At 40.4% G+C, this 19960-nt stretch overlaps 1 protein-coding gene and 1 pseudogene across 9 annotated transcripts in view; one reads left to right on the forward strand and one right to left on the reverse strand.

Moving 5' to 3' along the window:
* ATRX (ATRX chromatin remodeler) overlaps nucleotides 1–19960 on the reverse strand; it is a 188051-nt gene that overhangs the window by 39833 nt on the left and 128258 nt on the right. For all 9 annotated transcript variants that reach the window (XR_009244520.1, XM_058658604.1, XM_058658603.1 and 6 more), the window contains 2 exons: nucleotides 7170–7323; nucleotides 3192–3298 (listed from right to left, as the gene is read on the reverse strand). Coding sequence is in view for 8 of the 9 variants with exons in the window: in XM_058658604.1 (XP_058514587.1) it covers nucleotides 3192–3298; nucleotides 7170–7323 (261 nt within the window). In the remaining variant the exon portion in view is untranslated. The remainder of the gene's footprint in view (nucleotides 1–3191; nucleotides 3299–7169; nucleotides 7324–19960) is intronic.
* LOC101532961 (transcription factor BTF3 homolog 4-like) lies at nucleotides 4267–4738 on the forward strand (annotated as a pseudogene).

The raw sequence follows: 19960 nt of genomic DNA on the forward strand, positions 1-19960 counted from the left end.
TTCTAAGAATCTATTTCATCCACATGACAATTTCTTAAAATTCACCAGTCTTTTAAAGCTACCAAAAAGTATTATGAAACTGTACTCAGCTCTTGAGTCTTGTTTTTAATTAATCTATATGGGCCAGGGTTTTCATCTAATTATCATGCTCAGATAAAAACTCAAGACAAAACTCCTTTATGCGTATATTGAACAAACATTTACCTAATGCCTCCTATGTGTCAAAAAAAGACCCTGGTCAAAAATATCAACAAGTATTCTCATTCCATGAGTTTTCCTGTGTGTGTGTATGTGTGTGTGTGCGCGCGCACGCACTTGTAAAAGATCACAACTTTGTAAGTTAATGATTTAACATGTCAATTTTGAAACAGGTGAAATTTTGCTCAATGCCTTGATGCTAAAATATTAGGGGATTAAGTGTGAATGGTTTATGTTTCATCGAACATAATTTTCTCAAGTTAGAGAAAGATATGCATATCTAAATACAGGAAGTTCACAGGACTACACATAGACATGATCAAAAAAGAACCTCACCAAAACACATTATGGCCAAACTTTTAAAAAATACAACACAAAAGTTTTAAAATTGCAAGAGAAAAGTGGCAGCTCACAAAACTCTTTATTTAACAAGATTTTCTTTAACAAGTTTCATGTTTTACTTGACAAACAGTGCTAGATTTGGAGAGATATTGATCTTCCCTTCCACCTGCCAGTTCATTCTCCAAATAGCAGCAACAGCTGACACTGGGACAAAGTGAAGCCAGAAGCCTGAACTCCACATGGGCATAGCAGCTAAAGGACTTAGGTCCTCTTTCACTGCTTTCCCAAGCACACTAGCATGGAGCTGGATTGGAAGTGGAGTAGTATACATATGGGATGCCAGCGTTACAAGCAGAGGTTTAACCTACTGCACTATAACTTTACAAACAGAAAGCTCACAGGCCAGGATTAAACAGAAATACAGACCACTTCCTGAACAACAACAAAATCTGCTAGCCCAGAATACTTTACCAACTGAAGTTATATTTCATAAGCGATTGAGAAATAAAAACGTTCCAAAACAAGCAAAAACTAGAATCAACCCCAACTAGCCTTATTGACCATACTTTAAGTGTGTTCCACACACAGAAACAAAAAAGGATAACTTTCAAAATGAAAAAGTATGAAAGTATAAAACCTACTAGAGTAAAGGATAGCAAAAAAATTAATAGGAGGCAGGTTATTAGTTGAATAGTTTTGCATGTAAATGGACTAAATCCAAAATTTATACACAGGCTGAACAGATAAAAGACTGGATAACACAATACTTACAAGAAACTTAATTCATAGGTAAAGGCACATTAGACTAAAGGAGAAATGACAAAATAAATTTGAAGTAAATGCAAAAAGGAAGCAGGAATACCATTATATCAGAAAAAGATAGACTTAAACACAAAAACTATAAGGAGACAAAGTCACTACTTAATGATCAAAGAATCAATTTAACAATAAGATATGACTACCATAAATTCACCGACTGTCAGAACACCTAGCTTTATAAAGCAATGTTACTAGATATGATTAGAGAGGTTTCAATTCAATAATAGCAGGACAATTCTAACACCATATTTTCATCAAGGAACAGATCATCTAGAAAAAAACTACACAGAGAGCAACTGAGTTAATCTAGTATTGAGAAAAACTGAAAGGGAAGACGTTTTTACATTTAAAAAGGCAGATAAGGGCATAGCAACAACAAAAAAGAAACAACAGACCAATATACCTTATGTACATAAATACAAAGTCTCAACACACTAGTAAATCACATCCAATAAAACCTAAAAACAATTATTCAGCCTGAGAAAGTGTGATCTATCCCAAAGATACAGGATGGTTCATCATAATAAAAATCAGAAACTTAATACATCAACAGAATGACAGTAAAAAAAAAAATCATATCATTATCTTAACAGATAACAAGGAAGTACTTGATGAAATGTAGCATCCAATCTAGATGAACACCAATGGATGAACTGATAATGAAAATGTAGAAAATATATACAATAGAAATCATGAAAAGAAATTAAATTCTAAGTGAAACAAACCAGACATAAAAAGACAGATATCATGCTTTTTCTCATATATATAAGACAGATGGAGAAAGACAGTAAAAAAAAAAAATAAAAAAGAAAGAAGGAAAAGGAAAGAAATGTTGATGCCATGTTATTTGGCGCTAGAGCTGAGTTGGTCTGAAGCCAAGAGCCTGGAGCTTCCTCCAGGTCCCAAGGCTTTGGGCCGTCCTGTACTGCTTTCCCAGGCCACAAACATGGAGCTGGATGGGAAGCAGGTCTGACGGGATACAAACCAGTGCATATATGGGATCCTGGGGAGGATTTAGACACTGAGCCATCGCGCTGTGCTCGACAAATATTTTCTTAAAATATCTATTCATTTATGTGAAAGGAACAGTTACTATAGTAAAGCAGTAACATTATATCATAAACAGAATATAATTTCATAGAAAATTACATATGTATGGATAAAGACGAATAAAATGGATAAATAGTTGAAATGCCAGGGTTCTGAGATTTTGTTGCTTTTATCGTTTAATTTTGTCATATTTGTTTCATACACATATATATCATATATATGTGTCATACACAGTTCTTTTTGAAAGCAGGAGTGGAAATATTAGTAACACATAATGTGAGGTCCATGACAAAGATAAAATGAGAGTAATACATTTTTTATATATAAAAGGTATAATTTACAATTTTTTTTAAAGATTTATTCATTTTTATTACAGCCAGATATACACAGAGGAGGAGAGACAGACAGGAAGATCTTCCGTCCGATGTTTCACTCCCCAAGTGAGCTGCAACGGGCCGGTGCACGCCAATCCGAAGCCAGGAACCTGGAACCTCTTCCGGGTCTCCCACGTGGGTGCAGTGTCCCAATGCATTGGGCCGTCCTCGACTGCTTTCCCAGGCCACAAGCAGCGAGCTAGATGGGAAGTGGAGCTGCTGGGATTAGAACCGGTGCCCATATGGGATCCCAGGACTTTGAAGGTGAGGACTTTAGCCGCTAGGCCACGCCGCCGGGCCCCTCCACAATTTTTTTAACATTTATTTTTACATGTGACATTTGTCTTTCTGTGTCTGGCTTTAAATGAGCATTTTTAAAATTATGATACAGAAATGTTTGTAACTTACCTTTATAAATAAGGGGTTTATCCTTATCTTCTGTTTTCTCTCTACTAGCCAATTCAAGAAAATCTTCAATCAAGTCCAGAGATATGAGAGACTGGCTAAAAACCAGGCTGAAAAAGCAGATGAGCATTCATGATTTAATAAAGATGTCTTTCCTAAATCAATCTCCAGATGTCATTAAATTGGAATAAAAACCCAAATATTTCATTCATCATTTTGTAGAAATTAACAAACTGATTATACACATGGCAATGACAAGCACAGCTGGGTCAACACAATTTCAAAAACGGTAAAGTTGTAGTCCTAACTCTATGATCTTAAAGCAAATCACAATAGTGCAATACTGGCAAAATGACAGGCACAGAGTAGTGGAACAGAACAGAGTCCAGACATAGTCACACTTACCTGTGACAGTGAACTGATGTGTTAAACAATTGAGCAAAGGTCATTCAATGACAAAAAAGTAATAGTCTCAAAAATAGTTTTGTCAAAACTGAACATCCATATACCTGTAAAAATAACTTCACCCTAAACCTCATGTTTCATACTAATAGAACACACAGACAAAAATGTTCATAGCAGGATTGGGCAAACAGTTCTTCGTATATGACACAAAGTATGACGATGGGAAAAATTTGATTAGTTCGACTTTCTCAAAATTAAAAGCATTTGAAACCAGTGTCATGGAGCATCATACTAAGCCTTTACCTGCAGTCCCAGCATCCCATAGGGATGCTGATTTGAGTCTCTGCAACTCCACTTCTAATTCAGCTTCCTGTTATGTGCCTGGGAAGGCAGCAAAGAATGCCTCAAGAGTTTGGGCCCATGGACCTATGTGGGAGACCTAGAAGTCCCAGGCTCCCGGTGTTTGATCAGCCCGACTCTGGCCTTTATGGCTATATAGGAAGTAAACAAGCAGATGACAGACCTTTTTGGCTGTTTCTCTGTGACTCTGCCTTTGAAATAAAATTAAATAAATGATTTTAAAAAGTAATTTTTAGTTTCACTGAGGCAGTCATCTTGTTCTGGCCACATGCTGGTGTTGGAGGACTCCCCTTGCTTCAGATTTACCAGCAGCATGAATCAAGAAAAGTTAGCCAAACTTCAGGCTCAGGTCAGAGGGCAATGGTACAGCTCGCAGGAAGACAAAGGTAGTACACAGAGCAGTTACAGAGGATGCCAGAAAGCTTCTGAGTTCTCTCAAAAAACTAGCTGTGAATAATACAGCTGGTATTGAAGAAATGAACATGATAAAAGATGATGGGACCATTATTCATTTCAACAATTCCAAAGTCCAAGCTTCCTTCTCAGCTAACACCCTTGCAATTACTGGTCATGCAGAAGCCAAGCCAATCACAGAAATGCTTCCTGGAATATTAAGTCAGCTTGGTGCCAACAGCCTAACAAACCTTAGGAAATTAGCTAAACAGTTCCCATGGCAAGTGTTGGATATCAAAACACCAAAATCAGAAGATAATGATGAGGAAGATGATGATGTTCCAGATCTTGTAGAAAACTTTGATGAGACATCAAAAAATGAAGCTAACTGAATTCATTTTTGGTGTCTGGAAGCTAGCACAAACAAAATCATGCTAGATTTAACAAACTGCAAATGGTTCCAAAGTTTTATCGACAGAGAAGATCACCTGTTAATAGTTCAATAATATAAATATTTTGTATATGAATAATTCTGTTTGTTCAGCATTGTTTGGTCATTTGGTTTTGGATTTTGCACTCCCAGCATCTATTCTTTTGTCCAAAAATTTAATAGAACTAGAAAGAGTAACACTATGAAACTATGTTGGAGTTAATCATGCATGCATAGTTGACTGTATGTCTTCCTTAATTCTAAACTTTTGAGTCTATTATTCCAACCTGTTAATTTCCAGTATACTGGCACTCAGACAACCAAGACCTATGTCTTGACTTATTTTCTATTTTAACAATCGTGAAGTATTCAACCTCCATGAAACAGACTAGGAGGATGGCTAGATTGAACAAGGTAGAATACATTCATGCAATGAGTAGGAAATTAAAAACTTCCTATACTATAAAAATGTTTGTATAATACTAAAAAATCTAATTATTGTGCGTGTGTCTGCGTGTGTGTGTGTGTGTGTGTGTGTGTGTAAAAGCTTCAGAAAAAATTTATTCAAGACAGAAACAGAGAACTCCTATCCTTTGGTTCACCCCTACACCCCAAACACCCCCTCCTCCCCACCCATAACATGCACACGCAAGCATCTGCAATAACTTGGGCTGGGTTAGGATAAGGTTGGGACACAGAAACAGGGAACTCAATCCTATAGGAGAGGTAGGAACCTACTCGATGTCTTGAGACATCATCACTGCCTCCCTAAGTTTGTTAGCAGTAAGCTGGAGTTGGGAACAGAGATGGGTACCAAACCCATATACTCTGACGTGAGATGCTTTCATCTTAATCACTAAGGCAAGTGCCTGTCCCTAAAAATAAATTTTGAAGCATGGAAGTTGATACCAGAAAAAAGCATGCCTATACCAATAATCTCTTCAAACCTTTTAATGACTCCATTCTCAAATATCAACTTCCTCCTTGACATCTTTCACCTTAACAGAACCAAAGCAGAACTCTTTGTTTATTCCAAGGAAATAGCTCCACTCTAATCTTCTCCTAAGTAAATAATACTATAATCCATCTGCCACATAAGCTAGTAGCCTGGGAATCATTCTTTAACTATAGGACAGTAAGGAGAAAATAATCTATTATTTCTTCCTGTTTCTAATTCAAAATATACCCTTTATCTTTACAGCTATCATTGTGTTCTAACCAGCATTATCATTTACCTGAACAACTTGTTTATGAATGAATAAATCAGTAATATGCAAACAAATAACTTAGTCAGAACCTAGGTAGGTGCCAACTACAGTGGTGGTTAATAAAAATGTTTAGTCGGCAAATAGTTTACTACCCCATAGAAAGATAACCAAACATGTTAGAATTGGTCAGGAGTAAACAGGAGCATAGAAATATAACAGAGAGCCTGTCTCTTTACAGGAATTAAATTTGAATTTTTCCCAGATAAAAGATTTAGGCTAATTATTACTAAAAAGTGTTTTCCTAAAAATGTTTTATGATCAGATGCTTGGATCTTGTAGACGTTAGACAATAAAACTGGCTTAACGCTTCATAAATCTAACTGTATGAATAGGGATGGAGTTGTATAGAAAATGGTGGGACAACTATTCGAAGTAAAATAGAAACAAAAAACAAAGGAGAAATGATAAAGAAGGCTCAAACAGGTTATTAAATGTCTACATGCATCTACTAGATTTAAGAACTGGGAAGAATTTATGGGTTTAAAAAATAGTACACATGGGCCCAGCACAATAGCATAGCAGTTAAAGTCCTCGCCTTGAACGTGCCATGATCCCATAGGGTGCCAGTTCTAATCCAGGCAGCCCTGCTTCCCATCCAGCTCCCTGCCTGTGACCTGGGAAAGCCGTCGAGGACGGTCCAAAGCTTTGGGACCCTGCACCCACGTGGGAGACCCTGAGGAGGCTCCTGGTTTTGGATTGGCTCAGCTCCAGATGTTTCGGCCGCTTGGGGAGTGAGCCATCGGACGGAAGATATTTCTCTCTGTCTCTCCTCATGTCTGCCTTTCCAATAAAAAAAAATAAATCTTTCAAAAAATGTGTTTAAAAAAATAGTACACAAATACTATTTTGATGGTGGCATACTATAGATAACAACTAAAAGCTCGACAGGAGGTAATAAGCTCAAGGTATAAAAGCTCTTAAGAGGCAAACGACTGAAGAAATCACTTGAATATGTAGTCAGGACCAGCGGTTTATAAGGTAGTGCTTACCTACATTGATCCAGCACTGTAGCAATCAAAGAAATTATACCTCTGGATAGGAAAGCATAATTTGTTTAAATAGACTGCTTAAACAAAAAAGCAATCAAAGAATTTGGTCATGTAATAAATATAAGACAGAACTTACACTTTATCTCCAATTTCCTCTGCCATCCGAAGAATTTCAAAGAGAAGTACCATTTTTCCAGAATGCTCCAAAATCTCAGCATCAGCATCTGTGACAAAATCTTTGTACCAGTCAGGAGCTGGGCTGCTTGGATTCGAAGAGGAAGTAGCTTTACCTAAATAAAATAAATGAAACATATGTAAGTAGGTGAACCAGGAAAAAAACTCAATGAAACCAATGAAGGCAGAAATGTACCAACGCAGACAGAATAAGAAAAGAGACTGACAGGGATTTGGGGCAGAAGAGAGGAAAAGAGACACACACACATAAGATGGAGGCTATGCAGAAAAACTACCTCAGCAGAGAGCACTCTACATTGAAACGGAAACACACAACCTGGGGAGGAGAGGTCTTTTAGATAAACATCAAAAGACAGACTTCAGAGAATCCAAGAGGGAGAGACAGATCCTGGAGGTAGGGTGGGGAGCTCAGAAACACAAGATGTCCCAGACAGAAATTCCATCAGCTCTGAATGGGAAAAATCCCTAAAACACTCCACCAGACAGGAAACAACAGAGAATCAGAGGCAGAAAGACTGAGTGATCAAAAGAGACAAAGATATTGGGGGAGAACATATTTTACCACACTACAAGAATCCTAGAAAATTCACTTTGTTACATGAGATCATTTTCTAATTTTTTCCTCGAACTTCCAACTAACAAAGTAACCCAAATTAACCTATTAAGGAATTTAAATGTAATGACATTCAAAATTAGAAATACATAAGCTTTACCAGATTAAATATTTCCAATCAGTTGCTTTTTAAGGTATTTTAACGTAGCTAGAAAAAAATCCAGCACATGAACGTATCGTAACTTTTGTGTTCTCCGACTCAGATTTGTGGATTTTTTCAATACCATGATGTAATTTCAATGAACACTTAATGTTACATCAATTTATTTTTACAAACATTGTCCCTTAACATACGCTTTCTGGCACCAAGTTACACTTAACAATTTTAAAAATATCATGTTATACATTTCTACTTATTTTTTTATTTGAAAGGCAAATTTACAGAAAAAGGAGAGACAGAAACAGATGTTCCATCTGCTGGTTCACTCACCAAATGGCTACAAAGGCTGGAACTGAACCTATCTGAAACCAGGAGCCAGGAGCCGCCTGTGCATCTCCTATGAAGATGCAGGTGCCCAAGGACTTGAGCCAACCTCCACTGCTTTCACAGGTCATAAGCAAGGAGCTGAATCGAAAGTAGAGCAGCCAGGACATGAACCAATGCCAATATGGGATGCCGACATTGCAGAAGAGGATTACCACACAATGCTACTGCACCAGCCCATATTATAATCTGTATCCAACAGCTCTGATAGAGTTATTGAAAATCTAATCATGTTTTGTTTTATGAACTGGATTTTCTCACACTGATTGTAAAATATTCCTTGTTGGATTTCTTACATGATGCTCTTCCTCTTTGCCAGGGAAAAACAAACCTTTAAGATTCAGCTCAAATTTCAGTATCTTAGAAATGCTTCCTTCCAATTGCTATACCCATTTTGGTGTCTGAAAATATAAATGCTAGAGTCCAATATTTATGAGAAAACTTCTGTTGGTAACAGTGGTTAATTGTGCCTAAACTGTTTATAAACTGTGGCTTATTCTTAACACCCACCTTCCCTGTTGGGGTCTGGAAATTTGAATGCACCGGTCAGCGCATTTGGTCTCTAATGAGTATCTCTTCTAGTCAAAACATCACATATGTGGCTGGTGCTGTGCTACAGTGGGTCAACATACTTTCTGTGGCTCCAGTGTCCAAACGGATTCCAGTTGGAGTCCTGGCAGCTGCACTTTTGATCCAACTACCTGTCAATGTGCCTGAGAAAGCAACAGAGAATGGTCCAAGTGCTTGGGCCCTTGCACCCAGGTGGAAAACCCAAAAATGCTCCTAGCTACTGGCTTTGAACTGACCCAGCTTCAGCTATTAGGCCATTTTGGGAGTGTCAATCAGTGGATTGAAGAGGTCTCTCACTCTCTTGCTCTCCTACTCTCTTCCTCTTTCATAACTCTATTTTTTGAATAAATAAGCCTTCAAACAATCCTTCACATATGTTGTATTTCACTTACAGAAACTAGCATGCTCTTCACATGCAGAGGACTCCTCAAAGGGCTTGCTGGGTTTGCACTTGGACTTTACCTTGTTTGGCTTTTTCTTTGTAACTCCTGTTGTTATTACCTAACACTGAATATGACCATATGATAAGGCCTGTGTGTCTGAAGCTTTCTAGGGAACCTGGCTGCAGTTGTGCTAACTCCTGACACACAGCTTATCAAACAATTGACTAAACTCCTTCTGTTATTCATCAACTGGTAAAACCATAAGTTCTTTGGAAAACGCTGAACTTTCACAGATTGCACACAATGTCTATACTGGCCACCCAAACTTACTAAAGATAATTTAAGGTGAAGACATCTAGATTAAAAATATTGGCAAACAATATGTTGGCAGTGAAAAACTGGGCAAACGGAGACTCTAAGATGGACAATGTCCATCAGTGGATTCTGCAGCAACCTCATCGTGCTTGGAATGGCGAGATTGGCAGCAATTCATAACTGTTAAACTATCAAAACCACTTGAGCAAGACCCTCAGAGCATGCCCCACATCAGGGACCTGGGATAGGTGGGAGACTGGGTGGGGCTTCTCCCTTAATATCCTTCTTTACCCCAGATACAAGAAAAAAAAAAAAAAAAACAATGTGGAAATAATAGTCTTACCCACTTTCCTGCAGCCCTTGAAACTTTGTGCCCTAATTAACTATGTAAAGATTGTCAAAAATAAAGAAAAACAAGGAAAAAAATACTGGCAAAGAGTGCAGCTAAATAGGTAAGTAGTCTCAATACATAAGGCAGGTGACAATTTTTGTGCAAATACGATAGCTTCCATTCTAATGCTGACCTCTACTGGATATAAGACCATAAAGTAATGCCTAAAACTAGTCTGCCAGAAAAATAGGCTTATTTCAATTAATAAGAAACCTGAAAATAGGTAAAGCTCATTTTATTTCACAGTACTTGAAAACAATTTGGAGATACTTTTTTAAAAAGATTTATTTATTTTCATTGTTAAGTCAGATATACAGAGAGGAGGAGAGATAGAGGGGAAGATCTTCTGTCTGATAATTCACTCCCCAAATGACCACAATGGCCAGAGCTGAGCTGATCTGAAGCCTGGAGTCTAGAGCCTCTTCCAGTTCTCCCACATGAGTGCAGGATCCAAGGCTTTGGGCTGTCCTCGACTGCTTTCCCAGGCCACAAGTAGGGAGGTGGATGGGAAGCGGGGCTACCTGGATTAGAACCATCACCCATATGGGATCCTGGTGTGTGCAAGAGAGGACTTTAGCCACTAGGCTACCATGCTGGGCCCGATACTTGTTTTCTTTATAAACTGAAAGGTTTATATTGGGGATGGTCACAGATTAACGTACCTCTGTCCCACAACAGAGTACTGGATTTCAATACCTGACTCTGTTTCTGATTTCAGCTTCCTGCTAATGCAGATTTTGGTAAGAAACAGTGATGGCTCAAGTAACAGGGCTCGTGTCACTCATGAGAGACCTGGATTGAGCTCCTGGCTCCTTTCAGTGGTCCAGCCCAATCCCAGCTGTTGCAGGCATTGGGGAGTGAATCAGCATTTGTCTCCCCACCTCAGCCTGGCAATTGTTGGCATTCAGGAAGTAAATCAATGGGTGTTTGTCTCTGATTTTTCATTTGAGAAGCAGATAAACAATCAATTAATCAATGGAGATATAGATCTTTGATGTACTATTGGCATTCTTTTGCATAGAATGAAACACACACATACTGGAGAGCAAACTTTATGTTATGTGTGTTTTAACTGCTCTGATTGGCTGTTCCTTGTCTTTATCATCAGGCATTTCTGGTCCTTGAGACACAATATTGAAATTAGATTAATAACCCTACAATGGCCTCTAAGTGTTTACTTGAAGGTTACAGATCTCTCACTTTAAATTAAAAAAATAGAAACACGGGGATAGAGTAAGATAGCAGCCAAGTGAGTGTGATCATCTCCTCACATAAACACCAATACGAACAGCTATTCATATATCAAGCATTCTCAACAGCTAAGGAAACCAAGTAACAGACGAATAAAATGCCAATTAAAGAACACAAGAGGCGTGGCCATCCCAAGGCCCCCCCCCCCCCCGGCAGGCAGCAAGGTAGCTGCCTGCTGGAGGTTCAAGTCCTTGGGCCCCAGTCCCACCCCTCCTGGCTCCTCCCCCCAGCTCCAGCCACATGGCGAGCAGTAGGGGAGGCCCAGACTCGCTACACAGACCCCCGGGACTCACCCAGAAAAGGGGTAGCCATCGAGGTTCCGGCAAATCTGGGAGCAGCTCCCCACGTGTACGTGGTAGCTACTGTGTGTTCCCAGGCTTGTACTGGATATGAATGCAGCACCCATCCAGCACACGTGAGATCCAGGAAGGAAGGGGCAGAGCTGGCGGGGGAATTAAGGGGCTGGTCTCCTCGCTGGACAGCTACTCCCACTGGAGAGCGTGGGCTGGGATAGAGACAGACCAGACTAAGCAAGGCTATAACACCTGTGTGCCGCATGTGGACTAGATCAGGGCCGCAGCATCAGCTGGCAGAAGCTGGCACTGGGGACTAATTCTGTCGAGTCAAATCACAGGACCACCTAAAGAGTACATAAACCGGGACAGAGAGACCTGGGAGGGAAAAAGTGGGTTCCCCCTTCTTGGGTCACTAGTCCCGTGGGAGGGCATGAAAACTAGGACGGGGGCTGGGATGGCTAGATAGAGAGGCACTCAACAACATCTGTGAGGGCTGGATGGTTGAGTTGGTTAGATAGAACCAAGCTTTAATACCCATTGACAAGTACCAGAGCCAAATGGGATGGGGGACAGACTGGTCTTCTGCTACACATACTGGCAAACCAGGGTAAGGGGCGGGCCTGGTGGGGGTTATTGTGGGTCGCTCTGACTAGGCTGCAGCTCCCACTGGTTGATGTAAGGGCCAAACCAGACTGGACTGCAACACCCATTGGTTCCAGTGCAACTCGGGACCGAAAACAGAACCAACACAGCAATTGCAACCACCAGCTGATCGTGGTGATGGACTGTGCTGGGCCCTGTGCTTGCTAGAACATACAAGAAACTAATCTGGGAATACCTCAAGGTATCTTTGGAGATCTCCCCAATCGAACTGCTGGACTCAGAAAAGACAGAAGACAGAACAGGACAATCATTCATCTCAGCTATATGTTGGCAGCGAAATATGGGGCAAACGGAGACTTTATGATGGACCATATCAATCAGCGGACGACCTCATTGAGCGAAACTGGCAGCGATTCATAACTGGAGAACTATTAACACCACTCGAGCACATATCTCAGAGCATGCCCCACCTCCGGGACTTGGGGTGGGCGGGAAACCAGGTGGGGCTTCTCCCTCAATGTCCCCCTTTACCTCAGATACATGATGGAAACAATATTGACATAATAGCATTACCCACTTCCCTATCCCCCTGAACCTTTTTTTTTCTTTTTCTTTTTCCTTGAACTGTAATTAACTATGTAAAGATTGTCAACAACAATACAATTAAAAAAAGAAACATGAATAAATAAATAAATAAATCGTAAAAAAAAAAAAAAAAGAAAAAAAAAAAAGAACACAAGAAGCAAAGAGTATCTTAGCATCACTCCTGCACCAACTTCAGGCAGTGCATCATGGAGAAGAAATGCCTCCCTGCTTAGGGAGGAGGAGGTAATTAAACTCAAAAACCTTACACCTGAAACTCAGTACTAAGGCAACATCAGTAGAACATACTGTCAGATATCTGCTTCTCAACCCTGCTCTGTGGCGAGCACCTGCAGACTGAGTCTATGGACCATAAAGCCAAGTGACTACACCTCCAATCACCCCTTCCCCATCCTCAGACACTGAAGTAAGACCCCAATTGCGGCAGAAGTAAGGTAGGAAGCATATACAAATTTCAACTTTACAAGAACTCCAGGCGTTGTCTACGGCAGTGAAACTCAGTATCAGATCAGTCCAATGATCCTTATCCCCAAGGCCAGTGCTCACAGATGGAACCTCTAGAATTTCCCTCACAATAGGGAGAAACCTGTACCTGAGATGGACAAATTCATGCTTTCAGTTTGTCCATGTCAAGTCAACTGCATTACAGGTCTAACCTATATCCCAGAGGCTGTGTCAATCCCTGAGGTTGACAAACTTATCTACGACTCAGTTTACTATTAGACTGGGTGGTCAGGGGATTGCCTCTACCACTCCTCCCCCCAATTTCAAGTTCACAGGGAGGGAGTTACATTTCAATTACAGGAGAGTAAGAAGTTAAAGTGAGCAAAGGCCTTTGTCCTGGAGCTCAGCATCAAACCTGCCACAGAGAGCCCCATCTTCAGTGCAGCACACACAGAGGGAACCTACAAGACCTACACTGCAGCATAATGGTATCATGTTTTGGTCTCCATCAGAGCCAGTGTTACCTTGATTTAATTTTAGCCTTGATTTCCAAGAGACTGCCTCTATTACTCCTCATCTAATCAGAGAGACAGAAACAAGACTCCAATCATTGGGGAGTAGGTCATAATAGTGATTTCAGAACTCTGTCTTAGGACATAGTGTTGGGCTACTAAATTCTAATACTGGGTGGATCCTAATGGTCTCCAGCAGGCAAGTGACTGCAGAGGAGGCATATAGGCCTATGCCAAACCCAGGCAGGAACCCAACAAGACAAGCAATCACTTTTTAGACATATCTCAGTTCAATCTGAAGATCACAGAAACAGAAGATCGAGACAAATTTGGGATGGGGCTTTCTCTAGTGCTAAAACAGAGATAATATACCAACACCAGAGCGGGGAAAATTTGACTAAGGGTGCCACCTAGGGCTGAAACAGCCAAAGCAGCCACAGGTTCAGAGAAAATAAGTAGACTGTTGAAAACTTCTAGGACAGGCATATACAAAGCCAATTTTTTCTTTTTCATTTCATTTCATTTTTCTTTTACCAGAGACTGGTAAAAGAACGTAATTTTTCAAAACACAGATACCACAGCGTCAAGAATTTTCACAGTACCATGTCAGCATCTAAAAAACAAAGCAAAGGACAAGACAGTGAATGGTATCTTGCAACTTCAGGATGCAAGGAATCTTGAGATTTGGGCCAGGCAGCGTGGCCTAGCGGCTAAAATCCTCGCCTTGAACGTTCCGGGATCCGATGAGGGCGCTGGTTCTAATCACGGCAGCTAAACCTCCCATCCAGCTCCCTGCTTGTGGCCTGGGAAAGTAGTCGAGGACGGCCCAAAGCCTTGGGACCCTGCACCCGTGTGGGAGACCTGGAGGAAGATTCTGGGTCCTGGCTCCGGATCGGCACAGCACCGGCCCATTGCGGTCACTTGGGGAGTGGAACATCAGATGGAAGATCTTCCTCTCTGTCTCTCCTCCTCTCTGTATATCTGACTTTGTAATAGAAATGAATAAATCTTAAAAAAAAAAAAAAAAGATGCAAGGAATCTTGAGATTTAAGAAAACATGACTTAGCCCAACATGGTAGCTAAAGTTCTAGCCTTGCATGTACTGCGATCCCATGTCAGCGCCAGTTCGTGACCTGGTGGCCCCACTTCCCATTCAGTTCCCTGCTTGTGGCCTGGTAAAGCAGTAGACGACAACCCAAAGCCTTGGGACCTTGCACTTGAGTGGGAGACACGAAAGAAGCTCCTGCTTCCTGGCTTCGGATCAGCTCAGCTCCAGCTGTTGTGTCCATGTGGGGGGTGAATCAGTGGACAGAAGATCTTCCTCTGTTTCTCCTCCTCTATATATATGTGACTCTCCAATAAGACAAACAAAAAAAACTTGACTCAATAGTCTATGAGATAAACCTGACAGAAAGTGCCACAGGCAGACTAATCTTCTGCCATCATCACCCTTTTTCGTTAGTAGCCGTTGGCTCATGGTAAGTTCAGATGATCATTAGCACTTACAGCAATGAAGTCTTTTTTCTTAAGTCATTTATTTTTATTGGAAAGTCAGATTTAAAGAAAGAAGGAGCAGAAGGAAAGATCTTCCATTCACTGTTTCATTCCCCAAGTGGCCACAATGGCCAGAGCTCAGCCAATCCAAAGCCAGGAGCCTGGAGCTTCTTCCAGGTCTCCCACGTGGGTGCAGGGTCCCAAGACCTTGGGCCATCCTCTACTGCTTTCCCAAGCCACAAGTAGGGAACTGGAAGGGAAGTGGAGCGGCCATGATACGAACTGGCACCCATATGGGATCCCAGCACATGCAAGGCAAGGACTTTAGACACTAGGCTACGACGCCTGGCCTGCAATGAAGTCTTTTTAAATTAATGTAGGTATATCTGCTAGACCCATGTTATTGCACACTTAATAAACATGCAGTATCACGAAGGCATGCCTGGATGAAATTAAAACTTAGATACTTTATGCTGAAATTTATTTCATCATCTACATGAATTATAACTTGTTATAACCAGGGGCTGTTTATATACACACAAGTATATACATGTATATACACACAAGTTAATACATGAAAAATAATAAAGACTCTCCTTTATATAAACTCTAGGTATCACAATATCCTTAGAGCATATAGGGCTCATGTAAAAAACAAAACAAAACAAAACAAAACCACAAGAGGGTGGTGGCATGGTGCAGGAGGAATGCCACCTGCAATGCCAGCATCTCATACGAACACCAAATCTCAGCAACTCCACTTCTGATTCAGCTCCCTGCCAACACCCTGGGGATGCCATGGAAGATCACCCAATTCTCTGTGTCTTTAAACCCATGTGGAAGTTCCCAAGTTCTTGGTTTCAGTTTGGCCCAGCTCTAGCCATTGCAGTTATTTGTGGAGCGAACTAGTGGATGGAAGATCTCTGTGTAACTCTGTCTTTTAAAAAGGAAAATATTTCCTTTAAAAAGGAAATAAAAAGCAATAAAAACTAGGAGGAGATTCAACGAGTTCATTTAAAAAGGAAATAAAAAGCAATAAAAACTAGGAGGAGATTCAACGAGTTCATTTAAAAAGGAAATAAAAAGCAATAAAAACTAAGAGGAGATTCAACGAGTTCATTTAAAAGCAAAAGAGAATTTTATTTTGGTACAAAAAAATTGAAATCCATGTTTAGTCTTTTTACAAAATGCATTTTTTCATGAACTTTTTATTTGGATTTCAAAAATGTTTGTATCAAAGTAAATGTTTTTAATTCTACTTGCCACAAAGTTTTGAAATATGCTAATAAACTTTCATCCTTAACTTTATGATGCAGTCTAACTGAATGGTCCTTTACTGCATCATCAACAAGAAACTCTGTAGATTTTACAAAGACAGAAGCATATCGTTTTGGTCAGAACGATATTCTGCCAGCTATGCCTTTAGACCAGAGTTGGTCTCCCAAGAAACTGTTGAATTGAGCTGGACAATAAGATGCTGGACTCTATGCATGGCACATGCTTGCAATGAAAGAAACAAGACTGGATTTGAACTGTAATACTGCAATTAGGTGGAGCAATCCACCATGGGGGGAGGGCACAGGGATGGGATGAGGGAACATCAGAGCCTATGAAATGATTTTATAAAATAAAATGCAATCAAAAAAAGGCTTTTTCTTTTATCGAAAAAAAAAAAAAGGAAAAAGAAAGAAGCATATCATTACAACATTATGTGCATGTATTGACAGGTTAGAATGGTGCTGTGGGCTCCTCCCTCTTGGGTTACCACTCCCATGGGAGGGCACGAAAACTGGGACGGGGCAGGGGTTGTTAGACAGAGAGGCACCCAGCAGCATCCTTGAGGGTTGGATGGAACTGGCTAGATGGAACTAAGCTTCGATACCCTTGGACATGTACGAGAGCTGAATGGGATGGGGGACAGACTGGACTAGTGTGCTACACATACTGGCAAACCAGGGTAGGGGGCAGGCCTGGTGGGGGTTATTGTGGGTCGCTCTGACTAGGCTGCAGCTCCCACTGGTTTATGTGAGGGCCAAGTATGTGCTGGGCAGAACTAGGCTGGACTGCAACACCCATTGGTTCCAGTGGAAGTCGGGACAGAAAACAGAACCAACCCAGCAATTGCAACTACCAGCTGATTGTGGTGATGGACTGTGCTGGGCCCTGTACTTGCTAGAACATACAAGAATCTGGTCTGGGAATACCTCAGACAAAGTTTCTTTGGGGATCTCCCCAATCGAAATGGCGGACTCAGAACCGTAACCAAGAGAAGACAGAACAAGTCAATCCACCACCTCAGCTATATGTTGGCAGCGAAATACTGGGCAAATGGAGACTCTATGATGGACAATGTCAATCAGTGGATTCTCCAACGACCTCATCGTGCTTGGAGTGGCAAGACTGGCAGCAATTCATAACTGGTGAACTATCAAAACCACTTGAGCAAGACCCTCAGAGCATGCCCCACATCCGGGACTTGGGGTGGGTGGGAGACTGGATGGGGCTTCTCCCTCAATATCCCCCTTTATCTCAGATACATGAAGGAAGCAATGTGGAAATAATAGTCTTACCCACTTTCCTGTAGCCTTTGAACCTTTTTACCCTAATTAACTATGTAAAGATTGTCAAAAATGTAAGAAATGAAAAAAAATAGAATGGTGCTGTGGGTTTTTCCTGCTCTGATACTGGCAGAAATTTGATGACAATCAATCAAATATGTTGATGAGATACAACAGGGACAGGCATTGCACATAGTGGTTAAGACACCTTAGGATGCCTAAATCTTTTATCAGAATATCTGGGTTTGAGTGCCACTGACACTTGTTATTTTGCAGGAAGATGAGAGCTAAGTGGTTGGATCCCCTGTAACCCAGAGGAAGAACCCTGATTGCGCACCAAGTTCCCAGCTTCGCCCTGGATCAGCCCAGTTACCAGTAGCATTTTAAGAATGAATGAACTGGGGCCCGGCGGCGTGGCCTAGCGGCTAAAGTCCTCGCCTTGAAAGCCCTGGGATCCCATATGGGCGCCGGTTCTAATCCCGGCTGCTCCACTTCCCATCCAGCTCCCTCTTGTGGCCTGGGAAAGCAGTCCAGGATGGCCCAAAGCCTTGGGACCCTGCACTCATGTGGGAGACCCGGAAGAGGTTCCAGGTTCCCAGCATCGGCCCATTGCGGCTCACTTGGGGAGTGAATCATTGGACGGAAGATCTTCCTCTCTGTCTCTCCTCCTCTGTGTATATCTGGCTATGATAAAATGAATAAATCTTTTTTAAAAAAAAGAATGAATGAACTGATGTGAAATCTGAGACTCTCTGCTTTTCAGTAAAATAAAATAAAAACGCTATAATAGTAGGGGTTTTAAAAGGTAATTAAGATATCAGAATGGTTAATGCTTTTGTCTCTCAGGACAGCAGGTGTTATGAAGCAGGGCTGCCCCATAAGCTTTGTCTTTCCCTCACACACATCCACTTGCCCTTCTGCTGCCTTCTATATAAATAGACATTGCATAGGCTCTCACTAAATGCAGATGTCCCATCTTCAATTTCCCAACCTATAGAAATGACCCCAAAATAAATCTCTTTCCTCATAAATTATTCTGTCTCAGGTAATACGTTAGAACAACAACAACAAAAAAAGCAAGACAAAGAGAAAGCAATTTGTTCATGGGTTTAACCTAAACTTGTAGAATACTACATGACACATGTAAGTTTTCAAGTATTGAATGAATAACTATGGTGTATTATTGCTTAACAGCATGGTTCATATCTCATATAACTATTCTGTTTCCAAAGTTTATATCTATACAATAAATTACATAAACGTTAAAATGTATGTTTATCAATTACACTTATTCTAACTAATAATAAATCTAACACTTGGAATGAATTTAGACTTCAACATGAAGGTTTCCTTTAAAAAAAAAAACACAAACACAAAAATGGAGGTACTCTAACTTAAAGTTGTGACTTCTTTAAAATGCTACTCCTCATAAAAATCAAAAAGTTAATGCCAAATAATTAAAACAGCATTTTTTAAAAGGAAATGATGTATGTAGTAAAAAAAAAAAAACCATGCCATAACTCAATTACAACATCTACTTGTTTCATATTAATTTCAAGCTCCACATAACATTTAACCACTCAATATTTCTCACTCAGGCTTTCTTACATTAATTATAGGAAAGGGATTTCTTTTAAAAAGTTGTTCAGTAACAGTTATGTATGTTCATGCATTCTTTTTATATATTCAATCTTCCATGGCACTGATTTAGATCCAAAGAACAAAAGTATTAGTTCTAAAGTATGTTTCCAACAAACTATACATGCATATAAACCACAAAAAATAAAAATATAAGAACGATTCCTACTTGACTGCATACAGCATACAGCTAAAAGCAAGAAAAAACAAGAGTCGCAGTTTTCTTTTGGAATCCATGGCCTCCCTGTTGGCAATACACTCTGCCTCCGCGCTTTCCACTCAGTTCACATTATGACATAAAGGGAAAGTGAAAATACTTACAATGCACCTCGGGCAAAATGAAAGAGGTTACTCATTTCTGCAGATGATTCTGCTGCCTCCATGTATCACCTATACATTTCTAACTCATGAGCAAATCATCAGTATACTTTTACACGACCCGTTTATAGCACGAGAAAAGTACACTAGTTGGCCTACTCTTTTTTTCTCTTCTTAAAATAGTGAAAATGTCAATAGGAGTACATTTTAAGTAAAGCATTCCAGGAACATGTAAACGTTATTTCTAACTATGAAATGA

Source organism: Ochotona princeps, chromosome X (genome assembly GCF_030435755.1).
Source record: "Ochotona princeps isolate mOchPri1 chromosome X, mOchPri1.hap1, whole genome shotgun sequence".
Taxonomy (NCBI): Eukaryota; Metazoa; Chordata; class Mammalia; order Lagomorpha; family Ochotonidae; genus Ochotona; species Ochotona princeps.